The sequence below is a fragment of the Tetranychus urticae genome, chromosome 1, assembly GCF_039701765.1.
Source record: "Tetranychus urticae isolate SD_2017Ah chromosome 1, NJAU_TeUrti_SD_1.0, whole genome shotgun sequence".
Classification (NCBI taxonomy): Eukaryota; Metazoa; Arthropoda; class Arachnida; order Trombidiformes; family Tetranychidae; genus Tetranychus; species Tetranychus urticae.
In genome coordinates, this window is record NC_142958.1 from 5,734,097 (window position 1) to 5,756,530 (window position 22,434).

Sequence of the window (22,434 nt, forward strand, 5' to 3'; positions counted from 1 at the left end):
CTGTTAAGGTAGAGCAAACAGAGCACATGATGATGATGATAATGAAACAAGAAATGAATAGAGTTCAATGCAAAAGGATGAAGAAGCAAAAAAAGATGTAAACTTTCATGTTCAACATTGGAATGAGGTAAAAGTAGAAGAGAGAAAAAAATGTTACAATTATTATGAAATAGATGATAATGATGATGAGATATGGCGATGGAAAAAGCAACGAAAATGAGGTAAAAATGTGATCACAATAATGTTGATAATTTCATCAAAATTTAGTCTCTACTCTTTCTGGATCTTCTTTACCATTCATTTGTTGGTGTTTCACCAAAATGAATGGGAATGAGGAAAATGAATGTTGAACCAAAATTGTACAACACTGTAATCTCACTTTGAATAACATAATGAGCATGTTAATCAAAAAATGATTTAAGCTCATCTCACAGGTTGTAACATGAAAATGTTTTTCCTCTTCTTCATCATCACCTTTCATCATCATTTTCATCATCTTTTTTTTCTTCTTACAATTCTTGTTAACCTCAAGAGACTGGGAGTGAATGTTATCATTCCCTGTTATTATCATTATGAGAATTATTTTTATCATTATTACTACAATTCACAGTTTATCTTTTTCAACTTTTCGTCGCTACATTTTTCTCCTTGTTTCGATTCCATTCTTTTTCTCTTTTCTTTGCCTGTTTTGTTTTCCCTTTTCACTCCATGATCATCTTTTTTTTACTTGAGATGAGTTACAGTTGATCAGTTGAATATGATGAGTAAGATTATGTTAATGATGATGACAAGCTATTAGAATAAAAGTGGATTAGGAAGCAAAAACTGAGAAATGGTAAAGTAAATTAAAGTATTACCATTCAATTATATTGATCAACATTTTTTTCTCGTCTTTTTCGGTTCATTCAACATTCACATTAAATGCTTGAATTTGTACAATTATTAATTACATTGAATCATTTGGTTTATCATAATCTGGGTTTTCAATAAGTTAAGCAAATTTTGGCGCAAAGTTTCGATGAGCTTTGCTCATCAAAATAGAAATTCATGTTCAAATTTTGAATTCATGACTGCAGTGAACTTTGCTGTCGAGTGTGCAAGGGCGATATGTTATTGTATCAAAGCCATCAATATTGTTATTTTTATTGTTCAACTTGAACCAAAATTTAGAGAATTCATTTGCTCCGATTAGAGATGCACATTATAGCAGCTATTGATAAATGATAGTAGTAGTAGGAAAGCTTACGCTTCAAGCACAGGAAGTCTTGAATAGAGAATATTTTGAGACTATAAATATTAAGCCAGGTAGGTCATCCCAACCTACCGGGAGGAATTGACTGTCCAACGAATTCTGAGTTTGGGTATAAAAACCCGATGGGTTTAGAACATGAAGAGCGACCATCGAGAGTGATAATTCGAAACATGATGTCAAAAAGATTATATTGAATAACTCAACTAATCCTCTAATTTCCTTCAAATCGAATCGTTGAGTTCGATTAAATATTCATATGGGTTCGGAACAAAAAGAAAAGCTGTTGATGGCAGAAATTGTGTTGAATAAAGACTGTTTCTTATGAAAGTAGAAAGGCGAATGTTTTGCTAGTAAACTGCAGTGATTACCGATTCAACGATAGGGAAAAACGGGATGGTCTATTCCCTTCCATATATTGAAACAATAAAATAATAATAATAATGCAATATAAAATATAAATTTTATTTAATATAATAAAATGCGTTCTATTGTGTTAAATAATTAGGTAAATTGTTTCAACGTTATAAATCTAAATTACATTGCTGATAAACTGTTGATAGACTATAGTGTTCTTATTTTTCACTGAATTTTATTCATTGATCTCCAATTTTCTGTGGCTGCGCATTTAAATATTAACGATTGATGTCAACTTTAAGCTTATAAAATGATACGCCATTCGTTTAGTTGTTACATATAATCTTTATAAACATCATGTATCAAATTACTACTCTCGATGGTCGTTCTTCATGTTCCAAACCCCTCGGTTTAATAACTTCAATGCTTCAATTCGAAGGAAGGAAAAGTAAACTCACTCATTTCGTTTTTAATTGTGTTCTTATATACATAAATTTGCACGATATTTGGCTATTTAATACGAAGACTAAATTGGAAATGTGTTTTGAGACTGTATATTTAATCAGCCTGAACGTACTTTTATTCTGGTCACTTCGATTGAATTCAAATAAAGGGCGATATATTGAATTGATTGGCACATTCGAAGATCAAACACGATGTAATCTCGACAACTCTGCTGTTTATCATCATTTCGCTTCGATTCGCAATATTTTTCGGGTTTCTCTCGTTTCTGCTATGATTTTTTTCACATTTGCAATTATATATAATACTATCATGACTTTCCAAAAATCGGACGATTTGACGATCGGACGATTGTACAACTCGGTGAACATTTAATGTTAGGTTTGGCAGATTTAATTAGCATATTGTGTTTTCAGTTTTACAACCAATTTCTTGTTGAATCTTGCCTTCACATTCATGCATGCTGGCTCACTGTGAATGAGCACGTTCGTTCACTCGACAATATTGAGAGTCGAGTATTGAATATCTATAAAGTTCGTCAAGTTCGTTCAATGTACAGCATTGCCGCTGTAATCACAGAAAAAATGGATTCATTTCTAAGAATACCGTTATTCAATTTTTACAGTTACTTTATCACCTCATCTTTTGATCTCATGGCTCAAGTTTGGTCTTTACCAACGGTATTTTGATTCATAGGCCTTTTAATTCGAGTTGTTACAATGACGCTCATTATTTACAGCACGATATATATTCATTATCTTTCAAACCAATGTTTTGATGATGTCTATTCACTTTCATATAAAGTGCGTTCTACTGCGTTAGATAATGAGGTATGTCGTTTAAGCTTTATGTATCTAAATTAGATTATTAATGATTTACATTTTTAATTTCAGGTTCAACTATTTCTTGATCGTATTTCACAATCTGATGTCGGCTTTTCATTTCTAAAAATCTCACTAATTACGCCGACTTTTGTCACTGCGTGGTCATCAACCATGCTAGCATTTGTTTTGTCCCTACCATCACTGTTTTAGGAAAATGTACACAATCATAAATATCACCTAGCTACAAGTAATTATTTGAATTTAGCAGATATCGTGATATCGTTGGTTTTTCCCACTTTGACTATTGACACTGACACTTATAAAAGTCAAATCTTATTTAACCGCAAAATTGCATTACAATACTCAATTATTAATAGCATTAAGCCCAATTGAATTTGTCAAATTGAATATCATTCTTTTAATCAAATCTATATAAGTTTATGTTCAAAAATTATCTTGATTAAATACTGATTCTTGAAAATCGGTTTTCGATTTGAGTCTTTATGATAAAGTAAATGTCATAATATTTTAACTTTCGACCGTAAACTAAAACCAGTAGTTTCAACCAATCGACCTTCGACCAGATTTTTTGAACTTTTGGGCTTAAAGTAAGGCTTCAGCTGCGTCGAAGCTTAATTTTTTGGGCATAAGGTGGCTGGATTCTGCATTCTTTTTCCTTCTTCATACAACTTGATAATCAAATTTTTTTCAGAATCTGAAATTCGTCGATATTTCACTGGCTGAATTTCACTTGAAGTATTCATTTTAAACGAAGGTTGAAAAACTATTCAAATTCACTTCAACTAAGGTCAAAATAGACTAACTCATTCCTAAATTCAACTTTCCTTTTATTCCGAATGTTGAATTCATTCCGAAAGCAGAAAAGGCTAAGCTCAATCGCTAAACAGCTTAACTTTTTCATTTCTAAAGAAAAGGTTTTCTTCCTTGAAACAATATGAATTCAATGCGATTTCACTGTAAATTTGAACATATCGATTTACGGTATATAATTGCGCATCTGCTGATGATGGTTTATTTCATGAGGCCTTATCCCTCATATTGATGTATACAATATATTCAGTAGTTTTAAAGCAAGCCTAGAAATTCATTAGATTCAGAATTGATAGCAATTCTTTCAAAAATTAAATGAATATAAATTTGATGATTGATTATTCTTTTTAATAAAAACTATTCATGTTTTCATGTTACTTTCCAATTGATGAAAATTGGCTAATTTTATCCATACAATTGATTTCCATTGTATTAGTTCCAGTTTCGATTCAACCATTTACAGATTATCTTAACAAAAATTGATCCAGGCTAAAATATATAAAGTCATATAGCATCAAACTTTTGTGTCGAAGTTGTGGTCAAGCTGAGCGGTTTCTAAGAAAAAATTACACAGCATGAAATTGTGCATTCAACCAGTTACACAAGCAAACAAAAAACCTCGCTCAAAACTCATCTCTGTAATAATCAATGTAAATTGAAGCTAGGGACGAAATGCAGAATCTTTATTCAATAACAATCTAAATTAATGATATTAATGACTTACATTTTTAATTTAAGGTTCAACTATTTCTTGATCGTATTTCACAATCTAATATTGACTTTTCATTTCTGAAAATTTCACTAATTACACCGACTTTTTTCACGTCATGGACTTCGGCCTTACTAACTTTTGTATTGTCCTTACCATCATTGTTATAGCAACGTTTTTTAAGCATAAATATGCATCGAATTAGCATGTAACACCTGTCTTCATGACATCACAAAAACAATCGCAGCAGCTATCGTTGTATCATTGGCTTCTTTCACTTTTAATTTTGGTCACTTACACTTTTATGTTGAGCATTTTACCACAATATCACCATATATCACAATGTCACCTTTAATATCAACAATAACTTTGTTGAAAATTAATGATTCTGTTCTGGATAGCGGTTCATACAGGGGTATCCATGTTTCGTCCATGGTAAAAATGTACTTGAGGAACTCATTAGGTTGTGCGTTGTATTTGCGCAAAGTTTGTTGACACGCTTCAACACGCGCTCTTTTGAGTTCGGTAGTCAAAATATGAGAAACACTTATTGGGGAAAGCTTTCTGGAGCCTAAATTATCTTTCAGCACTTTACCAATGGTGTCTTTAAATACTCCTAGGCTCTCGTTAAGTTCCCGGAACATGCCTATCACTTGCAACGGCCTTCTTGACTTTCGAGGTCAAATGCTCATAGTCTATTTCATTAGAGACTCCTGGTTTTGGCAATTTGAACTACTGTTCTAATGTTGCCCAATTTGAACTGGCAACATATTTGAGTATTTGATCCTTAAATTTATGAACTGGCTTCATTACCTGAGTGGGATTAATTGGATACTGATTAGGGTAATAACGCCTAAAGTTTTGGTTCCTTGCTTTCCTCGTACATTCGTCTTCAACATGACCTGCGCTATTACAGAAATTGCAATGCCTGTGAGGAGTTTTTTTGCCTGGTTAGTCGCTCGACTTTGTTGACTAATTAATTAACTACTCCTCGAAAATATGACATCGTTTCATTCAGGTTCTCGTCTGTTTGGTGAGGTTTTCAGGTTTCCTCAAAAGGACCATAGCAACTACACATGGCTCTTTCCGCTAATCTAGCTGATTGTATTGTATTAATATTAAACTATTAAGCTTTGTGGGTTCTGTAATGTAACGCCATACTTAATTTGTGATATCAATTTTTCCTTAGCCATACTCACGATAAATACCTCTGGTGTATTCTCATCAATTCGCAATCATAATCATTGTATTTCATACATAAAACTTATTGATGGCTAACCTGGCATTTGCCTAGCTTTCTGAAGCTGTTGGCTCAATAAGAGCGGTAGTCAGTCTGGTATAAGTCAGCAATCATTGCTGCTTTCAACTCAAGACTTTTCAACTATATGCAGTACAGAGGCCATTTTTATATCGTATGTTAGAGTTTTTTCGCGGATTTCAATCAACTATATTTTAAAAATGGCTAACATCTGTGGGAATCAAATGCCGCTGTTTAAAATCAAAATTAGGTGGAAATTTTTCTACAAATATTGATTGCAATGGCTTCAACAATAAAAGTTTTTTTTCACCTACGCTCTTATAACATTGTTTTTTATTCGTCTTCAATTTTAAATCTTGTAGCAACGTGTCTTTTAATCATTCCGAAAGATTCGTACGATTGAGAAAATCTAACACAAAAAAATCTCATTTCTCACGAAAAATGACAAAAAATGAAATGACTTGAAATTCACCGTTTTTTAAAAAGAAAGGCTAAAAACTAAACCCGCCACTGTGTAAAACCTAAATCTAAAGTTTGACACAGATGAAACAACGGAGACGCCCGATATTAAACTTTCAAAATTAAATCGAAGTTGAAAGACTCTGTATACTGTTGATAGACTATAGTGTACTCATATCACTGAATTTTCACTGAATTTTACTAATTGATCTCAAATTTTCAGTAGCTGCGCATTTAAATATTAACGATTGATGTCAACTTTAAGTTTATAAAATAATTCGCCATTCGTTTAGTTGTTACATATAATCTTTATAAACATCATGTATCAAATTACTACTCTCGATGGTCGTTCTTTATGTTCCAAACCCATCGGTTTATTAGCCTCAATGCTTCAATTCGAAGGAAGGAAAAGTAAACTCACTCATTTCGTTTTTAATTGTGTACTTATATACATATATTTGCGCGATATTTGGTTATTTAGTACGAAGACTAAATTGGAAATGTGTTTTTTGTCTTTTTATTTAATCAGCCTGAACGCGGTTTTATTTTGGTCTCTCCGATTAAATTTGAATAAAGACCATTATATTGAATTAATTGACGCATTTGAAAATCAAACACGATGTAATCTCGACAACTCTGCTGTTTATCATCATTTCACTTCAATTCGCAATATTTTTCGATTTTTCTTCGTTTTTGTTATGATTTTTTTCACACTTGCAATCATATGCGAACCTATTATGGCTTTCCAAAAATCAAACGATTATTTACAACTTGGTCAAAGTTTACTGGTAGGCTTGGCAACTTTAATTTGCATATTTTCTTTACAGTTCTACAATCAATTTCTTGTTGAATCTTGCCTTCACATTCATGCATGCTGGCTCACTGTGAATGATCACATTCGTTCACTAAATAGTAATGAAAGTCGACTATTGAATATCTATAAAGTTCGTGAAGTTCGTTCAATGTACAGCATTGCCGCTGTAATCACAGAAAAAATGGATTCATTTCTAAGGTTACCAATATTTAATTTTTTCAATTACTTTATCACCTCATCTTTTGATCTTATGGCCCAAGTTTGGTCTGCGCCAACGGTAATTGGAGTCATGGGTATTTTAATTCGACTTGTTACCATGACGCTCATCATTTACAGCATGATATATATTCATTATCTTTCAAACCAATGTTTTGATGATGTCTATTCACTTTCATATAAAGTGCGTTCGATTGCGTCAGTTAATGAGGTATGTTGTTTAAGCTTTGTGTATCTGAATCAGATTATTAAAGATTTACATTTTTTTATTTCAGGTTCAACTATTTCTTGATCGTATTTCACAATCTAATGTCGGCTTTTCATTTCTAAAAATCTCATTAATTACACCCAATTTTGTCACTGCGTGGTCATCGACCATGCTAGCTTTTGTTTTGTCCCTACCATCACTGTTTTAGGAAAGTGTTCACAATCACAAATATGTATCCAACTAAATCAACTGGCTTCAAGTCATTATTTGAATTCAGCAGATATCGTGATTTCGTTGGTTTCTCCCACTTAGACTATTGACACTGGCACTTATAACAGTCAAATATTCTTTAACCACAAAATTGCATTACAATACTCAATTATTAATAGCATTAAGCCCAAATGAATTTGTCAAATTGAATATCATTCTTTTAATCAAATCTATTTAAGTTTATGTTCAAAAATTACTTTGATTAAATACTGATTCTTGAAAATCTATTTCGATTTGAGTCTTTATTATAAAGCAAATTCATAATATTTTAACTTTCGACCGTAAACTGAAACCAGTAGTTTCAATCAATCGACCTTCGACCAGATTTTTCGACCTATTGGGGCTTAAAGTAAGGCTTGCAGCTGCATCAGGGCTTAAGTTTGGCGGAATAAGTTAATCGAATTCGTGGGTGTACAGTCTAAAGTCTTTATTGTGATTTCTGAGCTCAAAAAATTTCTACGTCAAAAATTTTACCAAACCTTTTACCCTGATCAAACACGACTTGAAAGTGTTTTTATCCACATCAAGTTAAGTTAACTATGCGAGGGTAACCATCAATGGATTGCTCTAATACTTAAAGTTTTAAAAAAGGTGACAGAAAAACCTCGTTCTCTTTACTTCATGAGACGATATGTTTATCCTCAAACACAACTGCAGCTTAACACGTTGCAGTCTATTTGCAGAAGTTCTGCTTTATCCCTAAAGAGATTTCCAACCCTCTCAGACCCATAAAATGCTTCTTCATTTCTTATCCAAATAAACGACTTGAATTCTGGGTTAAAAACTAATGAGTTATGATTGTATTAATAAATTTGAACATATCGATTTACGGTATATAATCGCGAATATATATTCAGTATTTATTAAAGCAAGCCTAGAAATTCATTAGATTCAGAATTGATAGCAATTCTTTCAAAAATTAAATCAATATAAATTTGACGAATTGATTTGATTATTCTTTTTAATAAAAACTATTCATGTTTTCATGTTACTTTCTAATTGATGAAAATTGGCTAATTTTATCCATACAATTGATTTCCATTGTATTAGTTCCAGTTTCGATTCAACCATTTACAGATTGTTATCTTAACAAAAATTGATCCAGGCTAAAATATATAAAGTCATATAGTATCAAACTTTTTTGTCGAAGTTGTGGTCAAGCTGAGCGGTTTCTAAGAAAAAAATTACACAGCATGAAATTGCTCATTCAACCAGTTACACAAGCAAACAAAAAACCTCGCTCAAAACTCATCTCTGTAATGATCAATGTAAATTGAAGCTAGGGACGAAATGCAGAATCTTTATTCAATAACAATGAGTGAGTGAGAAAAACTTCTTTGTTATTCAGGTTGATTGTTTATTGTTATTGGCTAAAAGTGTTGACTGAAAAGATTAGTTATAATGTATCAAAGTTATCGATAACTATATTATTGATGTTATAATCCTAATTCAGCCCTTCATGATTCCATTCGCAATGATTAGTTGATGCGTACTAAACTACCTGATAATCACTGGCAGTATACAATTAATACATTTGCCTTTCTACTCTCATAAGAAACAATCTTTATTCAACATCAGACATCAACTTCTTACCATCAACAGCTATTATTCATGTTCTGAATCGCACTATTCGCTTCGATTAAGTAATTTTATTGATGAAATCAGAATTTACTGATAAGTTTGAAAATAAAACACAACGCAACCTGAAAAATTAACAAGTTTCTCGTGATTCTGCTAAAACTCGCCACCTTTTTATTTTTGCGTTCACACATTTACGCATATTTATGGATGTTTGTGTTCATCAATATTCACTGAACTTCATTCGTTGGTCTGCAATACTCTGTAGCTGCGCATATTAACTTTACATTTATGTAATTTTTCGCTATTAGTTTAATTTTTTCATATAATCTTTATTGACATCATGTTTCGAATTAGCGCTCTCGATGATCGTTCTTCATGTTCCAAACCCATTGGCTTATTAGCCGCAATGTTTCGCTTCGAAGGACTGAAAAGTATATTGATTAATTTGTTTTTTATTTGTTCCCTAATTTATATTATTTTACGCAACATTTTGCTATTAAGCACGAAGACTAAATTGGAAATGTGTTTCCAGCTTATCTATTTAAGCAGTTTGAGCAGCCTATTAATTTGGTTTTGCAGGTTACGTTCAAAAAAGTGGCAATACATTGAATTGATCGAAATATTTGAAAACCAAACTGGATGCAATCTCGAAAACTCGAAAGTTTATCATCACTTTACTTCAATTCGCAACATTTTCTCATTTTTTCTTACTTCTGTCATGCTTTTTTACGGCCTTGTAGATATATATAATCCTATCATGACTTTCAAAAAATCGAACGACTATATTCAACTTGGCCAAAATTTGCTGCTAGGTTTGATGAGTTTACTTAACATATTGTGTTTCCAGTTATACAACCAATTCCTAGTCGAATCTTGCCTTCACATTCATGCATGCTGGTTCACTGTCAATGAACACATTCGTTCACTAAACATTGAGAGTCCAATGTTGAATATCTATAGAGTTCGTGAAGTTCGTTCAATGTACAGCATCGCTGCTGATGTCACAGAAAAAATGGATTCATTTCTAAGAATACCGATATTCAATTTTTTCAACTATCTTATCATCTCATGTTTTGATAATATTGTCCAAGTTTGGACTGTACCGACGGTATTTAGAATTATTCACATTTTATTTCAGCTTGCGATCTTGGCACTCATCACTTACAACACGATTTATATTCATTATCTTTCAAATGAATGTTTCCATGATGTCTATCAAATTTCATATAAAGTGCGTTCGTTTGTGTGGAATAATGAGGTAAATTGTTCAAAGGTTGTATATCGTAAAGAAATTATTATAATATTAATAATTCACATTTTAATTTCAGGTTCAACTATTTCTTGATCGTATTTCACAATCTAATATTGGCTTTTCATTTCTGAAAATTTCACTAATTACACCGACTTTTTTCACGTCATGGACTTCGGCCTTATTAACTTTTGTATTGTCCTTACCATCATTGTTATAGCAACGTGTTTTAAGAATAAATATGCATCTAATTAGTATGTAACACCTGTCTTCATGACATCACAAAAACAATCGCAGCAGCTATCGTTGTTTCATTGGCTTCTTTCACTTTTAATTTTGGTCACTGACACTTTTATGTTGAGTATTATGATAATAACGACTCACTTAGCATTCAACTTGGGACAGACCTGGCTTGATTGCGAATTTGTCAAATAGTATATTATCCTTGTAATTAAATCTATTCTTGATTAAATTCTGATTCTAAAAAATCGATTGTTAGATTTTTCATTATAATGAAAATATTCAAACTTTTCAACGTTTTAATTAATACAATGACCAGTACCAGAATTTTTGGCGAGTTTATGTAAGCGTACACATGAAAGCTTTAAAGCAACAAGTTATCAACCTTTGTCTTATATTGAATATCTGGATGTACCCGTTAGAACCAAGACATCTAAACAGCTAAAAACTTATTATGCACCAAATTTCTCTCTTTTTTGTGCATCAAGGCACCAAGTTTTCTAATGGTCCGCGAGGAATGGAAAATAAATGTTTTTGTGGTTTAACGGAAATACTTTTCTTGGAAGAGATAAATTTTTGAAACTTTACTCGTAAATTTGTTGAAAGTTTGATTTCTTTTTATACTCGGAGCTGATCAATAAGTTTGAAAGTGGCTGCGTATTAAAATATTCACGAGCAAAGGCAACTTTAGATTTATAAAACTTTTTCGCTATTCGTTTAGTTATCAAATAAAGTCTTTATTGACATGATGTTTCGTATAACCACTCTCAATGGTCGTTCTTCATGTTTCAAACCCAACGGTTTATTAGCCTCAATGCTTCGATTCGAAGGAAGGAAAAGTGAATTCACTAGTTGGTTTTTCATTTTTTCACTTATTTACGTAATTTTGAACAATATATGGCTGTTACGTACAAAGACTGTGTTGGAAATGTGTTTTCAGTGTTTATATTTAATAAACCTGACCGTGATTTTATTTTGGTACCTGAAGCTTCGTTCAAGAAAGAGGCAATATATTGAATTGATCGACATATTTGAAAATCAAACTCAATGTAATCTGGACAACTCGGAATTTACACATCGTTTCACTTTAATTCGCAATATATTTTCGTTTTATTTCGTTTTCGTTATGCTTTTTGAGGCATTCTATGTTGCATATAATCCTATCATAATTTTCAAAAAATCGAACGACTATATTCAACTTGGCCAAAATTTACTGCTAGGTTTGTTAAATTTACTATGCCTATTGAATCCACAGTTATATAACCAATTCCTAATCGAATCGAGTCTTCACATTCATGCATGCTGGTTCACTGTCAATGAGCAGATACGTTTACTAAACAATATAAACAGTCGACTATTGACTATCGATCAAGTCCGTGAAGTTCGTTCAATGTACAGCGTCGCTGCAGATGTCACAGAAAAAATGGATTCATTTCTAAGAATACCGATTTTCGTTTTTTTCAACTACTTTACCATCTCATCTTTTGAAAATATTGTCCAAGTTTGGACTGTACCGACGGTATTTGGAATTATTCACATTTTATGGCAACTTTATATCTTGACACTCATCACTTACAACACGATTTATATTCATTATCTTTCAAATGAATGTTTCGATGAGGTCTATTCACTTTCATATAAAATGCGTTCCGTAGCGCTAAATAATGAGGTACATTGTTCAAACATTGTTTCATTTATTAGATTATTAATGATTTGTTTTTTTTTTATTTCAGGTTCAACTGTTTCTTTATCGTATTTTACGATCTGATGTCGGCTTTTCATTTCTAAAAATCTCATTGGTTACTCCAACTTTTGTCACGTCATTCACTTCGGCTTTGCTAACTTTTGTGTTGTCCCTGCCATCACTTGTATAGAAAAGGCGTTTTTGCACAAATATGTATCCCATTGGTATATAAAACCTGATTTCGTGTCACCACTGAACATTTCAATCGCAACAGCTATCGTGATATCATTTCTTTCTCTCCCTTTAAAAATTGCATTGACATTTTAATTCAACCTTTATTTAGTATTCAACCTCAATGTAACTCGACTTACATGTAATTTACCCTATAACTCTTTCGGTAAACTACATTGAGATTAATATATTAATATATTAATACACTCCTGAAGAGCAGATTTGAACTAACAATGTACTGGTAAGTGTTTTAGTCAATCGCTCTTCCTATCCGTTTTTTCAAATTAACCCGACTTACATATTATTCACCCTTGTACTCCGTTAAACTATTAATAAATTGAGATTAACCTGAAGAGGAGCCTCAAACTATAAAAAGTAGTTTCAGTCGATCGCTCTTTCTATCTGTTTTGTAAAGTCATCCTTAAAACACACTTATATCAAAATTTCTCAAATATTACTGTGATTTTTACGGGTTTAAATTATTAATATCTAAAGTGCACCTTATTCAGCACCATATTATTGCACTTTCTAATTCAAATAAACTACTTAAATTCGGGATTACAAACTACTGTGTTAAGATTGTATCATTATTATAACTTTGAATATATCGATTTACGGTAAAAATTAAGCACCTGCTGATTGTGATATCTTTAAAAAGCATTTTTATAATAAACCTGGAAATTCATTCGATTCAGAATATAATAGATATCCATCCTGAAAAAAGTTAAATGATTATTTTGACAAATTTATTAATTGTTCTTTTAATGTAACCTATTCATGTATTCATGTAATTTTCTTATTGATGAAAATTGTCTGATTTTTTTCATCCAATTGATTTCTATTGTACTAGCTTCAGTATTTTAATATTCCCAGATTGTTATCTTAATAAAAATATTATTAGGTCTATAATAAGATGCATCCAAGTTTGCAATTTTGCATCCAGTACAAAAAAGTACCTAATCATTCAAAAACGGCTACTTGACTCTATATATTAATAATACTTTTGAGTAAGTCACCTGAATCGATTTTTATGATCCCATTTTGATAAATGTGCTATTTTTTCTACTTTCCTATTGTCTAAAATTCTATGGAAAAATTCTTTTCTTTTTCTTGCACATTTGCTTTGACGATGAAAATTTAAATTCAAATTGAATGCATCAGCATGAATCTAAATGCAAAACTCAACCAATGCGACCAACTCAGTCGATTCGCTTTTGTTTCAAAACTGATTTTCAACTAAACATGGCTAAATTTAATAAATAATTGTTTGCAAGTCTTGAAACATACAGAACTTTATTCATTGATTTGCAAATGTCGTATTCAAATATTAAGGATTAAAGGCAACTTTCAATTCATAAAAATTTTTCGCTATTCGTTTAGTCATTAAATAAAATCTTCATTGACAACATGTTTCAAATTACGACTCTCGATGGTCGTTCTTCATATTCCAAACCCATCGGTTTATTAGCCTCAATGCTTCGATTCGAAGGAAGGAAAAGTAAACTCACGTATTTGTTTATTATTTGTATATTTATTTAACGAACAATAAACTAGAAATATGTCATCAATGTATAAATTTAATCAGCCTGTTCACCCTTTTATTTTGGTTTCTACGATTACGTTCAAAAAGGGGTCAATATATTGAATTGATTGGCATATTTGAAAATCAAACTCGATATAATCTCGACAACTCGCAAGTTTATAATCATTTCACTTCACTTCGCAAGATTTTTTGGTTTTGTTTCGTTTCTGTCGTCTTTTTTTCTGAATTTGCAAATATATATGCTGCAATCATGACTATCCGAAAATTGAGCGACTATGTTCAACTTGGTCAAAAATTACTGCTATGTTCGATAGATGTGCTTTGCATATCGTGTTTCCAGTTGAAGCACCAATTTCTCGTTGAATCTTGCCTTCACATTCATGCATGCTGGCTCACTGTGAATGAGCACGTTCGTTCACTAAACAATATTGAGAGTCGATTATTGAATATCTATAAAGTACGTGAAGTTCGTTCAATGTACAGCATTGCCGCTGTAATCACAGAACAAATGGATTCGTTCATAAGAATACCGTTATTCAATTTTTTCAGTTACTTTATCTTCTCATCTTTTAATATCATTGCCCAAGTTTGGTCCATGCCAACATTGTTTGGATTTATTAACATTTCACTTCGACTTATGAACTTGATATTCATTACTTACAATACACTCTATGTGCATTATCTTTCAAATAAATGTTTCGATGATGTCTATTCACTTTCATATAAAGTGCGTTCCATTCCGTTAAATAATGAGGTAAATTGTTATAACTTTGTTTAAATAAAAATCAATGATTATAGTAAATGACCGATTTGCATTTTATTTCATTTCAGGTTCAAATATTTCTCGATCGTATTTCACGATCTGATATTGGATTTTCATTTCTAAAAATCGCACTAATTACACCGACTTTTGTCACATCGTGGACTTCGACCACGCTAACTTTTGTATTGTCTCTACCATCACTGCTATAGCAAAGTGTTTTCAAGCACAAATATGTAACAAACTCAATCACCTGGTTTCATGTCATCACTTAACATTTCGATTACAGCAGCTATCGTGATGGCGCTGGTTTCTTTCACTTTCCCCACTCCACTGAAGCTTTTGTAATAGCTAAGTACTTCACCAAATTTCGCTATTCCAGGTTCTACTACTTTTTGATAATTGGACAATCGAAGTTCGAATTGAAAAATTCTCAAAGGATGAAGACCAAAAGAATAGGGAAAACTGGCTAGCGAGGAATATTTTTGTTATGAACATATCAGATGCGAAATTTTACGCTGATTTCATTTATTCAAATTATTTTTCGAAATAATTTTTCGTTTTCGTAAAAACATGAAAAAACATTAAAAATTCATGGGTACGAGCGTCACAGGAACCAAAAGTGAAACCACGCTAAGAAAGGAATTTTTTTGTTATGAACACATAAGATGCAAAAGTTTATACTGATTTCATTTATTCAATCCATTTTTTGAAATAATTTTTCGTTTTCGAGATATCATGAAAAACGTTAGAAATTCATGGAAAAAGTACCAGAATAATGAAAGGTGAAATCACGCTAAGAATAGATTTTCTGATGTAGAATTTAATTCTAATTCCAATGATGTGATTCATTTTGATCTGCACTGACGCAAAACTGGCCATTATCGCAAAAAATCTTCGAAATAATCAATTTATCGAAAAAATGGTCAGTTTTGCGTCAGTGGAGATCTAAATGAATCACATCATTGGAATTAGAATTAAATTCTACATCAGAAAAATCTATTCTTAGCGTGATTTCACCTTTCATTATTCTGGTACTTTTTCCATGAATTTCTAACGTTTTTCATGATATCTCGAAAACGAAAAATTATTTCAAAAAATGGATTGAATAAATGAAATCAGTATAAACTTTTGCATCTTATGTGTTCATAACAAAAAAATTCCTTTCTTAGGCAGTTTTGGCCTTCCTCCTTTCTTTACTAACATCGACCTCCTTCATATCCTATCCCTCATTTCAAACTGATTGATTGTTCTTATCACCAAATCTAATCATGTGTTTCATTAGATTGTATTTAACCCTACACTTATTGTCACTAATAAAAAAATCATTTATGTTTTGCTGAGGGAGCCAACATTTGTATTTGAGTTTAGCTCATTCACCTCATTCTTTGCCCTGCAAAGGTAAGATTCATGAATTTTATAATAGATTGGGTTTCTTAGTTGTTTCGATGAGTGAAAATTTTGATAAATGTGACATTAATTCTTTTTTCGTTCAAAGTTCATCAAATTGTCTGAAACTCTATTGCAAAAATCTTCCTTTTCCTGCACATTCGCATCAACGATGAAAAATTAAATTCAAATTCAAAGTATCAACAGTTATCAACATGAATCTATAAATTGATTCAAACTCAATCAATTGGTTGGGTCTCTTTTGTTTCGAAATCGGTATTCAGCAAAACATGGCAAAAATCACTAAATAATCGATTGATAGTTTCGAACATGATTACAGAACTTTATTCATTGATCTGTAACTGCGCACTCAAATATCAACAATTTCAAATTTATAAAATTTTCAATATTCATTTAGTTATTTCGTATAATCCTGACTGACATCATGTATCGAATTACCACTTTCGATGGTCGCTCTTCATGCTCCAAACCTATCGGCTTATTAACCTCAATGCTTCGACTGGAAGGAAATAAAAGTACATTCGCTCATGCATTTTCCATTTGTGTAGTCATTTACATAATTTACAGTGATATTTCACGATTAAGAACGAGCACTAAATTGGAAATGTGTTTTATATTTTCCAATTCACTGAGCCTGGTCGCGATGTTACTTTGGTTTCTACGATTACGTTCAAAAAAAGTGGAATATATTGAATTGATTGACACATTTGAAAATCAAACTCGATTTAATCTCGACAACTCGCAAGTTTATCAACATTTTACTTCAATTCGCAAATGTTTTTCTTTTATGGTCATTATTATTTTGCTTCTTTATACATTTGCAAATATATACACTCCTATAATGATTTTCCGAAAATCGAACGACTATGTTCAACTCGGTCAAAGTTTACTGCTCGGTTTGTTGAGTTCAATTTGCATATTGTGTTTTCAGATATATAACCAATTTCTTGTTGAATCTTGCCTTCACATTCATGCATGCTGGTTCATTGTCACTGAGCAGATACGTTTACTTAACAGCACAGACGGACGACTATTGAATATCTATAATTTTCGTGAAGTTCGTTCAATGTACAGCATCGCTGCTGTAATCACAGAAAAAATGGATTCGTTCCTAAGAGTACCAATATTCAATTTTTTCAGTTACTTTATCCTTTCATCTATTTCTATTATTGCCCAGGTTTGGTATGGGCCAACGCTATTTGGATGCGTTAGTCTTTTATTTCGTCTTTTAAAATTGACGCTCATCACTTACAACATGATATATGCTCATTATCTTTCACATAAATGTTTCGATGATGTCTATTCCCTTTCACATAAAATGCGTTCTATTGCGTTAAATAACGAGGTAAATTGTTTAGACTTTATATTAATATATCAAAATTAGATTATTAATGATTTACATTTTTAATTTCAGGTTCAACTATTTCTCGATCGTATTTCACAATCTGATATTGGCTTTTCATTTCTAAAAATCACTCTAATTACACCGACTTTTGTCACTTCATGGACTTCGACCACGCTAACTTTTGTATTGTCTCTACCATCACTGTTATAGCAAAGTGTTTCTAAGCACAAATATTTATCGAACTCAATCCCCCATCATGACATCACTTAAAAGTCACTACTTAAAATTTCAACTGCAGCCGTTATCGTGATATCGCTGTTTCCTTGCACTGCGACTATTGCACTGTCACTTTCACAATAGCAAAGTAATTTAACCTAACATTGAATTCAATTGAATCACCTAGCACACATTTCGTGACAAGCTTAGCTGGATTGCGATAGTGTCAATTTGAATATTATTCTTGTAATCAGGTCTATTAATGTTTGCTAAAAATTTCTGATTAAAATTCTGCTTCTAAAAAATTGAAAATCGGTTTGAGTTTTTTTATAATGCAAATGCCATGATATTTTGAATTTCAATGTCATGGTTACGATAAGCAGTACCAGATTCGTTCTCTGTGTGAGTTTGTGTAACAAACATGGAAGCTTACTTTTCACGGCGTTAGCTTACGTTTCACTAACAACGTAAAACGATTTTAAAACTTTTTTTTCTATGTAACAAAGTCTGATGGTGATACAACATATGCAATTGACTGATATTTAAACAAAAGACTTAAGTCAATTTGATTGGTTTATCAGAAGCTTCCCGAGAGCTAGTGAAACGTCATCGGAAGCGTTGGGAGCGAAAAAGATCAAGTCAATCTCATTATTTATGCTCCTCAAAAGCCAAGAATAATAGCGTATTGATAAAGTCGCCCCAAGTCCCAACATTTTACTCGAAAGTGAAAGGTTTTAGTTAAATTTTTTTGACTTACCTCGGATAAGATGAGGTGAACAGGATAAGATTCATTTTGAGCCAGAATGAACTCTGAAATGTCATCAAGGGAAGGTTTCTTTTCTTGTCTTTCATCTGTTAGAAGAAGAGAGAGAAAGAGAGAAGAAAAAGTGATGAGTGTATTTTTCTTCTTGTGTGTTTGTGTGAGTTCATGATGAAATAAATAGAAAATGATGATAAATAAAGAAGAATGAGAAACGAAATGAGAAAAGGAATTCAAGTTGAGAAGATAAAAAATGGTGAGAAATAAATTCTGTGACCGTAAGGATTGCTAATATTATTGATGAACAGAAACAAAGATGAAAAAAGGTTCAAACATGATGAACAAATGAATTGTTGGATGAGAGTGAAATCAAATGAATGAAGATGAGAAAAGAAGAGGTTCAAGGGAAAAGTATAGTCAGTCTTGTGTTAGCAATAGTTTCCAACTGATACTTGTAGTAATCATGGAGGACAACAGAAGAAAAAAGATGAGAGAAAAGATGGAATGATGATAATGATGAAGGGAAAATGTTACAAAATGAAGAGAAAATATGAGTTGAAAGTGTTAACCATCGTTCGGCTAATTATTTGCTTCATGCTTCTACGGACATTTATTACATTTAGTTTCAATAAAAAATTGAGATTGTTACTTCTTCTGTTCCCTGTTTATTTCCATGTGAACACTTCATTGCTGTTTACCTCAAAGTTGTCTGCTCATGGATGGCAATATTTTCATAAACTTCATCACCATCTTCATCATCATGTTCATCTTTTTTCGGCAAACATGAATTTACTTTTTACTGTTTTATTTCCATAGTTTCAACCTCGATTTGATTTGTTTGATAATCCAAACTTGATTAAAAGCTAGTCATTAGTTATTAGTTATTTGCTAATATTTTGCTAGCATGAAGCTCTGTTGATAGAAGGAGAATTTGAAAGAAAAAGCTTGGAAAAACTTGAACATTCCACTTTAAAATGGTCGAAAAAAAGGAAAGTTTTCCGTTCAATTTGTTTTTCATCTTTTGCTTTCTTTTTGATTACTTTTTAATAGCAAGGAAAATTGCATTTGTCTTACTAGAGATAAATATAAAAGTTTTTTTGCGATTCAGTTCAGTTTAAAAAACGATGAAAACTTCATGAAACTTTGTTAACTTTTTTTGTATCAAATTTTTTTTCGATTGTTGAGTTCTAGTTCTTTGGCTAGTTTTGATGAAATTTTTGACCAAATTTTGAAAAAAAACAAGGAAAAGAGAAAAACTCGAAAAACTGTTGACATAAAATGATTGTTATAAATTGCTAGAATTAAATAGATATTTGTGTAAGAAAAGAGCTCAATGCATGATCTTTTCGCTTTGCCATAAAGGCCACAACAAAATTGTGTACATTTGCGAATTGAAACAAAATGCTTTACAAGTGGTAAGCATGACTGACCATTCAGTTTCATTGAATTTTTCTTTGGTAAACAAACTTGAAATTTATTATGCTCATGCAATGTTGACCTGATATTGAAATTTTCACCCTCTTATGCTAATACTGATATTAACAAGTGATTTAATTCAATATAATCTGTCGATAAGGTGGAAATTGAACACTTGAAGGAACATCAAGAAAAGCTATTGATGGCGAGAAATGGACAATCAAATTGACCGTAGTAACCATGGGCAATTTAACTTAAATATCAATACTGTAAACATGGGTTATCAAGTTTGGAGGAAATTAAAATACAAGCCATAAAAAACGAAGAGAGAAAAAAAGAAAAAGGAAAAGCCAAGAAAAGGCATTTTGATAAGGAAACTAAGCAAAAGCTTCATTTTTATCACATTATTTGGTGAGTCTAATAAATCATGAAATAAACAGCAACATCAACAGCAACCCATGATGATGATAGCAACAACTCCCAGCAAATCAGGAAAATTTCCTGATAAGAGTAAAAAGAAGGAGAGTCAAAGAGGGAAAAAAATGCTTCAATATTGGTCATGTTATTGGTATTAATATGTTACACAGACACACATAGATAGTCAAACATTGAAACACTGATATGTTCACACCAAGAACACCATGAAAAGGGATAAAACTTTTGCTCCATCAGGGAAAAAAAGTGTTGGACTTTTGGGTTGAAGGTGGAAGGAGAAAAAAGTTCAAGGTAAGAAGCAAGAGAAAAAAGAGTTCGATAAAATAATGATGGGTTAGATAAATATTAATGGTCTTTTTTTGCCTTCGTCCTTTTGCTTTTCCGTTTACATCATTTTCTTGTTGTACAGCTACTTTTGAGAAAATGATATATCTTGGTTTCATTGAATAATCTATTTATTTTCTGCTCATACAACTGCATATCAATTGAATTGTGGTCAATTGAATGATTGCAAATGGTCAATTATAATTGATCATTGGTACCTAATCGAAGGGCAAGAGTTTAACCGAAACATTTTCAAAACAAAACCTCATTTCATTTATTTTCAGCTTACTTTTTCCTTTATCAAACTTAAATGTGAAATGAATCACTTCATCGCAATTTGTTTTTCCTATCAAATGCTATCAATATAATTATGTCTTGATCTGTAAAAACTGTTGACTTGCAACATTTTTGTCTTGAACTGTTTAGGTTGACTCTTATTGGTTCTTGCTGGCTCATGGATTGAAAGTGGACGAACCAAGGAAAAAGTGAAACATAAACATCAAAATAATCTTATTAACAGAATGTCAATAATAGCTATCTATTATTATTATCATCTAAATGTTTAAACTCAATCCAAAAGTGAAAGCAGAAGTGTCAAAAGCAAAGGTGGTCACATTTGTTATCCTTCTTATTAGTTCATTTCCTTGGTTAAACCATTATTTATTTCAAATTTTTTAGAGTTTGTTTCCGTCTTTCATCCATAATTTTTTATGTGTTCAGGCTTTGGGTTTTACTTTGGGTTTCCAAAATGATCATAATGGTTAAGTTGAAAATACGATCATGACTGACCGCTTATTATTTTTTACTGACAAGAAAGTGTTCTTGCTGGTACGATCATTTGCATTTTTTTCGGTCTTATGTTGTAGAGGGTGAAAAATAATTAGACATGTATTTTTGCTTTTGTTTCGCTAGTGCGCTGTAGTTGATATTTATTATGTATCGATGCAAGCAGTGTGTGACACAAATCATGACTGAAATCATTCGATACAAAATTTGTTATGATTAAGCACAAAAGTATTGATTAATCATTGGTAAAGCAAATCTATTATTCCCTGATTTTCATGATTGATTGAGATACTAATTCTAAATGATTCATTTTGAATTTAAACTTTTCATTATTATATAATAACACAATTCAAATGCCAAGATATTAATAATGCCAATAATATTTTAACCTTTTCTACCTTCACCTAATATATAGTGTTTTGGTTATTATTATTTAAGATTGTGCGAATGAACCAATGAGAAGTTACTTTAGATGGTTACAACACCCTTGAACATAGTTCATTGGCGATCATACAATTTTCATTTCAACAGTGTTTCTCGAATCAAACAGTTGAATATTAATTTCTGAAGCTGATAATTGTAAAACAATATTAAAGAAAGTTTGAACAAAATGAATACAGCCAATGAATCGAATCGAGCTTCAAAAACTGGAATAATTACTTGGGCACTTTTATCGGACCAAAAAGCTGTTGTTCTAATCGTCGCATTTGGCTTTGTGTTGGATGCCTTGACATGTTTTAAAGATCTTTACTTTGTTTCAGGCGCTTATTATATTACATGTTTGGTTCTAATTGCTA

The 22,434-nt window shown here is 31.6% G+C and overlaps 1 protein-coding gene across 1 annotated transcript in view; it reads right to left on the reverse strand.

The window, feature by feature from the left end:
* The window catches only part of LOC107362291 (protein turtle), a 123,995-nt gene that overhangs the window by 4,921 nt on the left and 96,640 nt on the right, over positions 1 to 22,434 (reverse strand). The window contains exon 13 of the mRNA XM_089266759.1: positions 18,674 to 18,768. Within this exon, the coding sequence (XP_089122885.1) occupies positions 18,674 to 18,768 (95 nt within the window). The remainder of the gene's footprint in view (positions 1 to 18,673; positions 18,769 to 22,434) is intronic.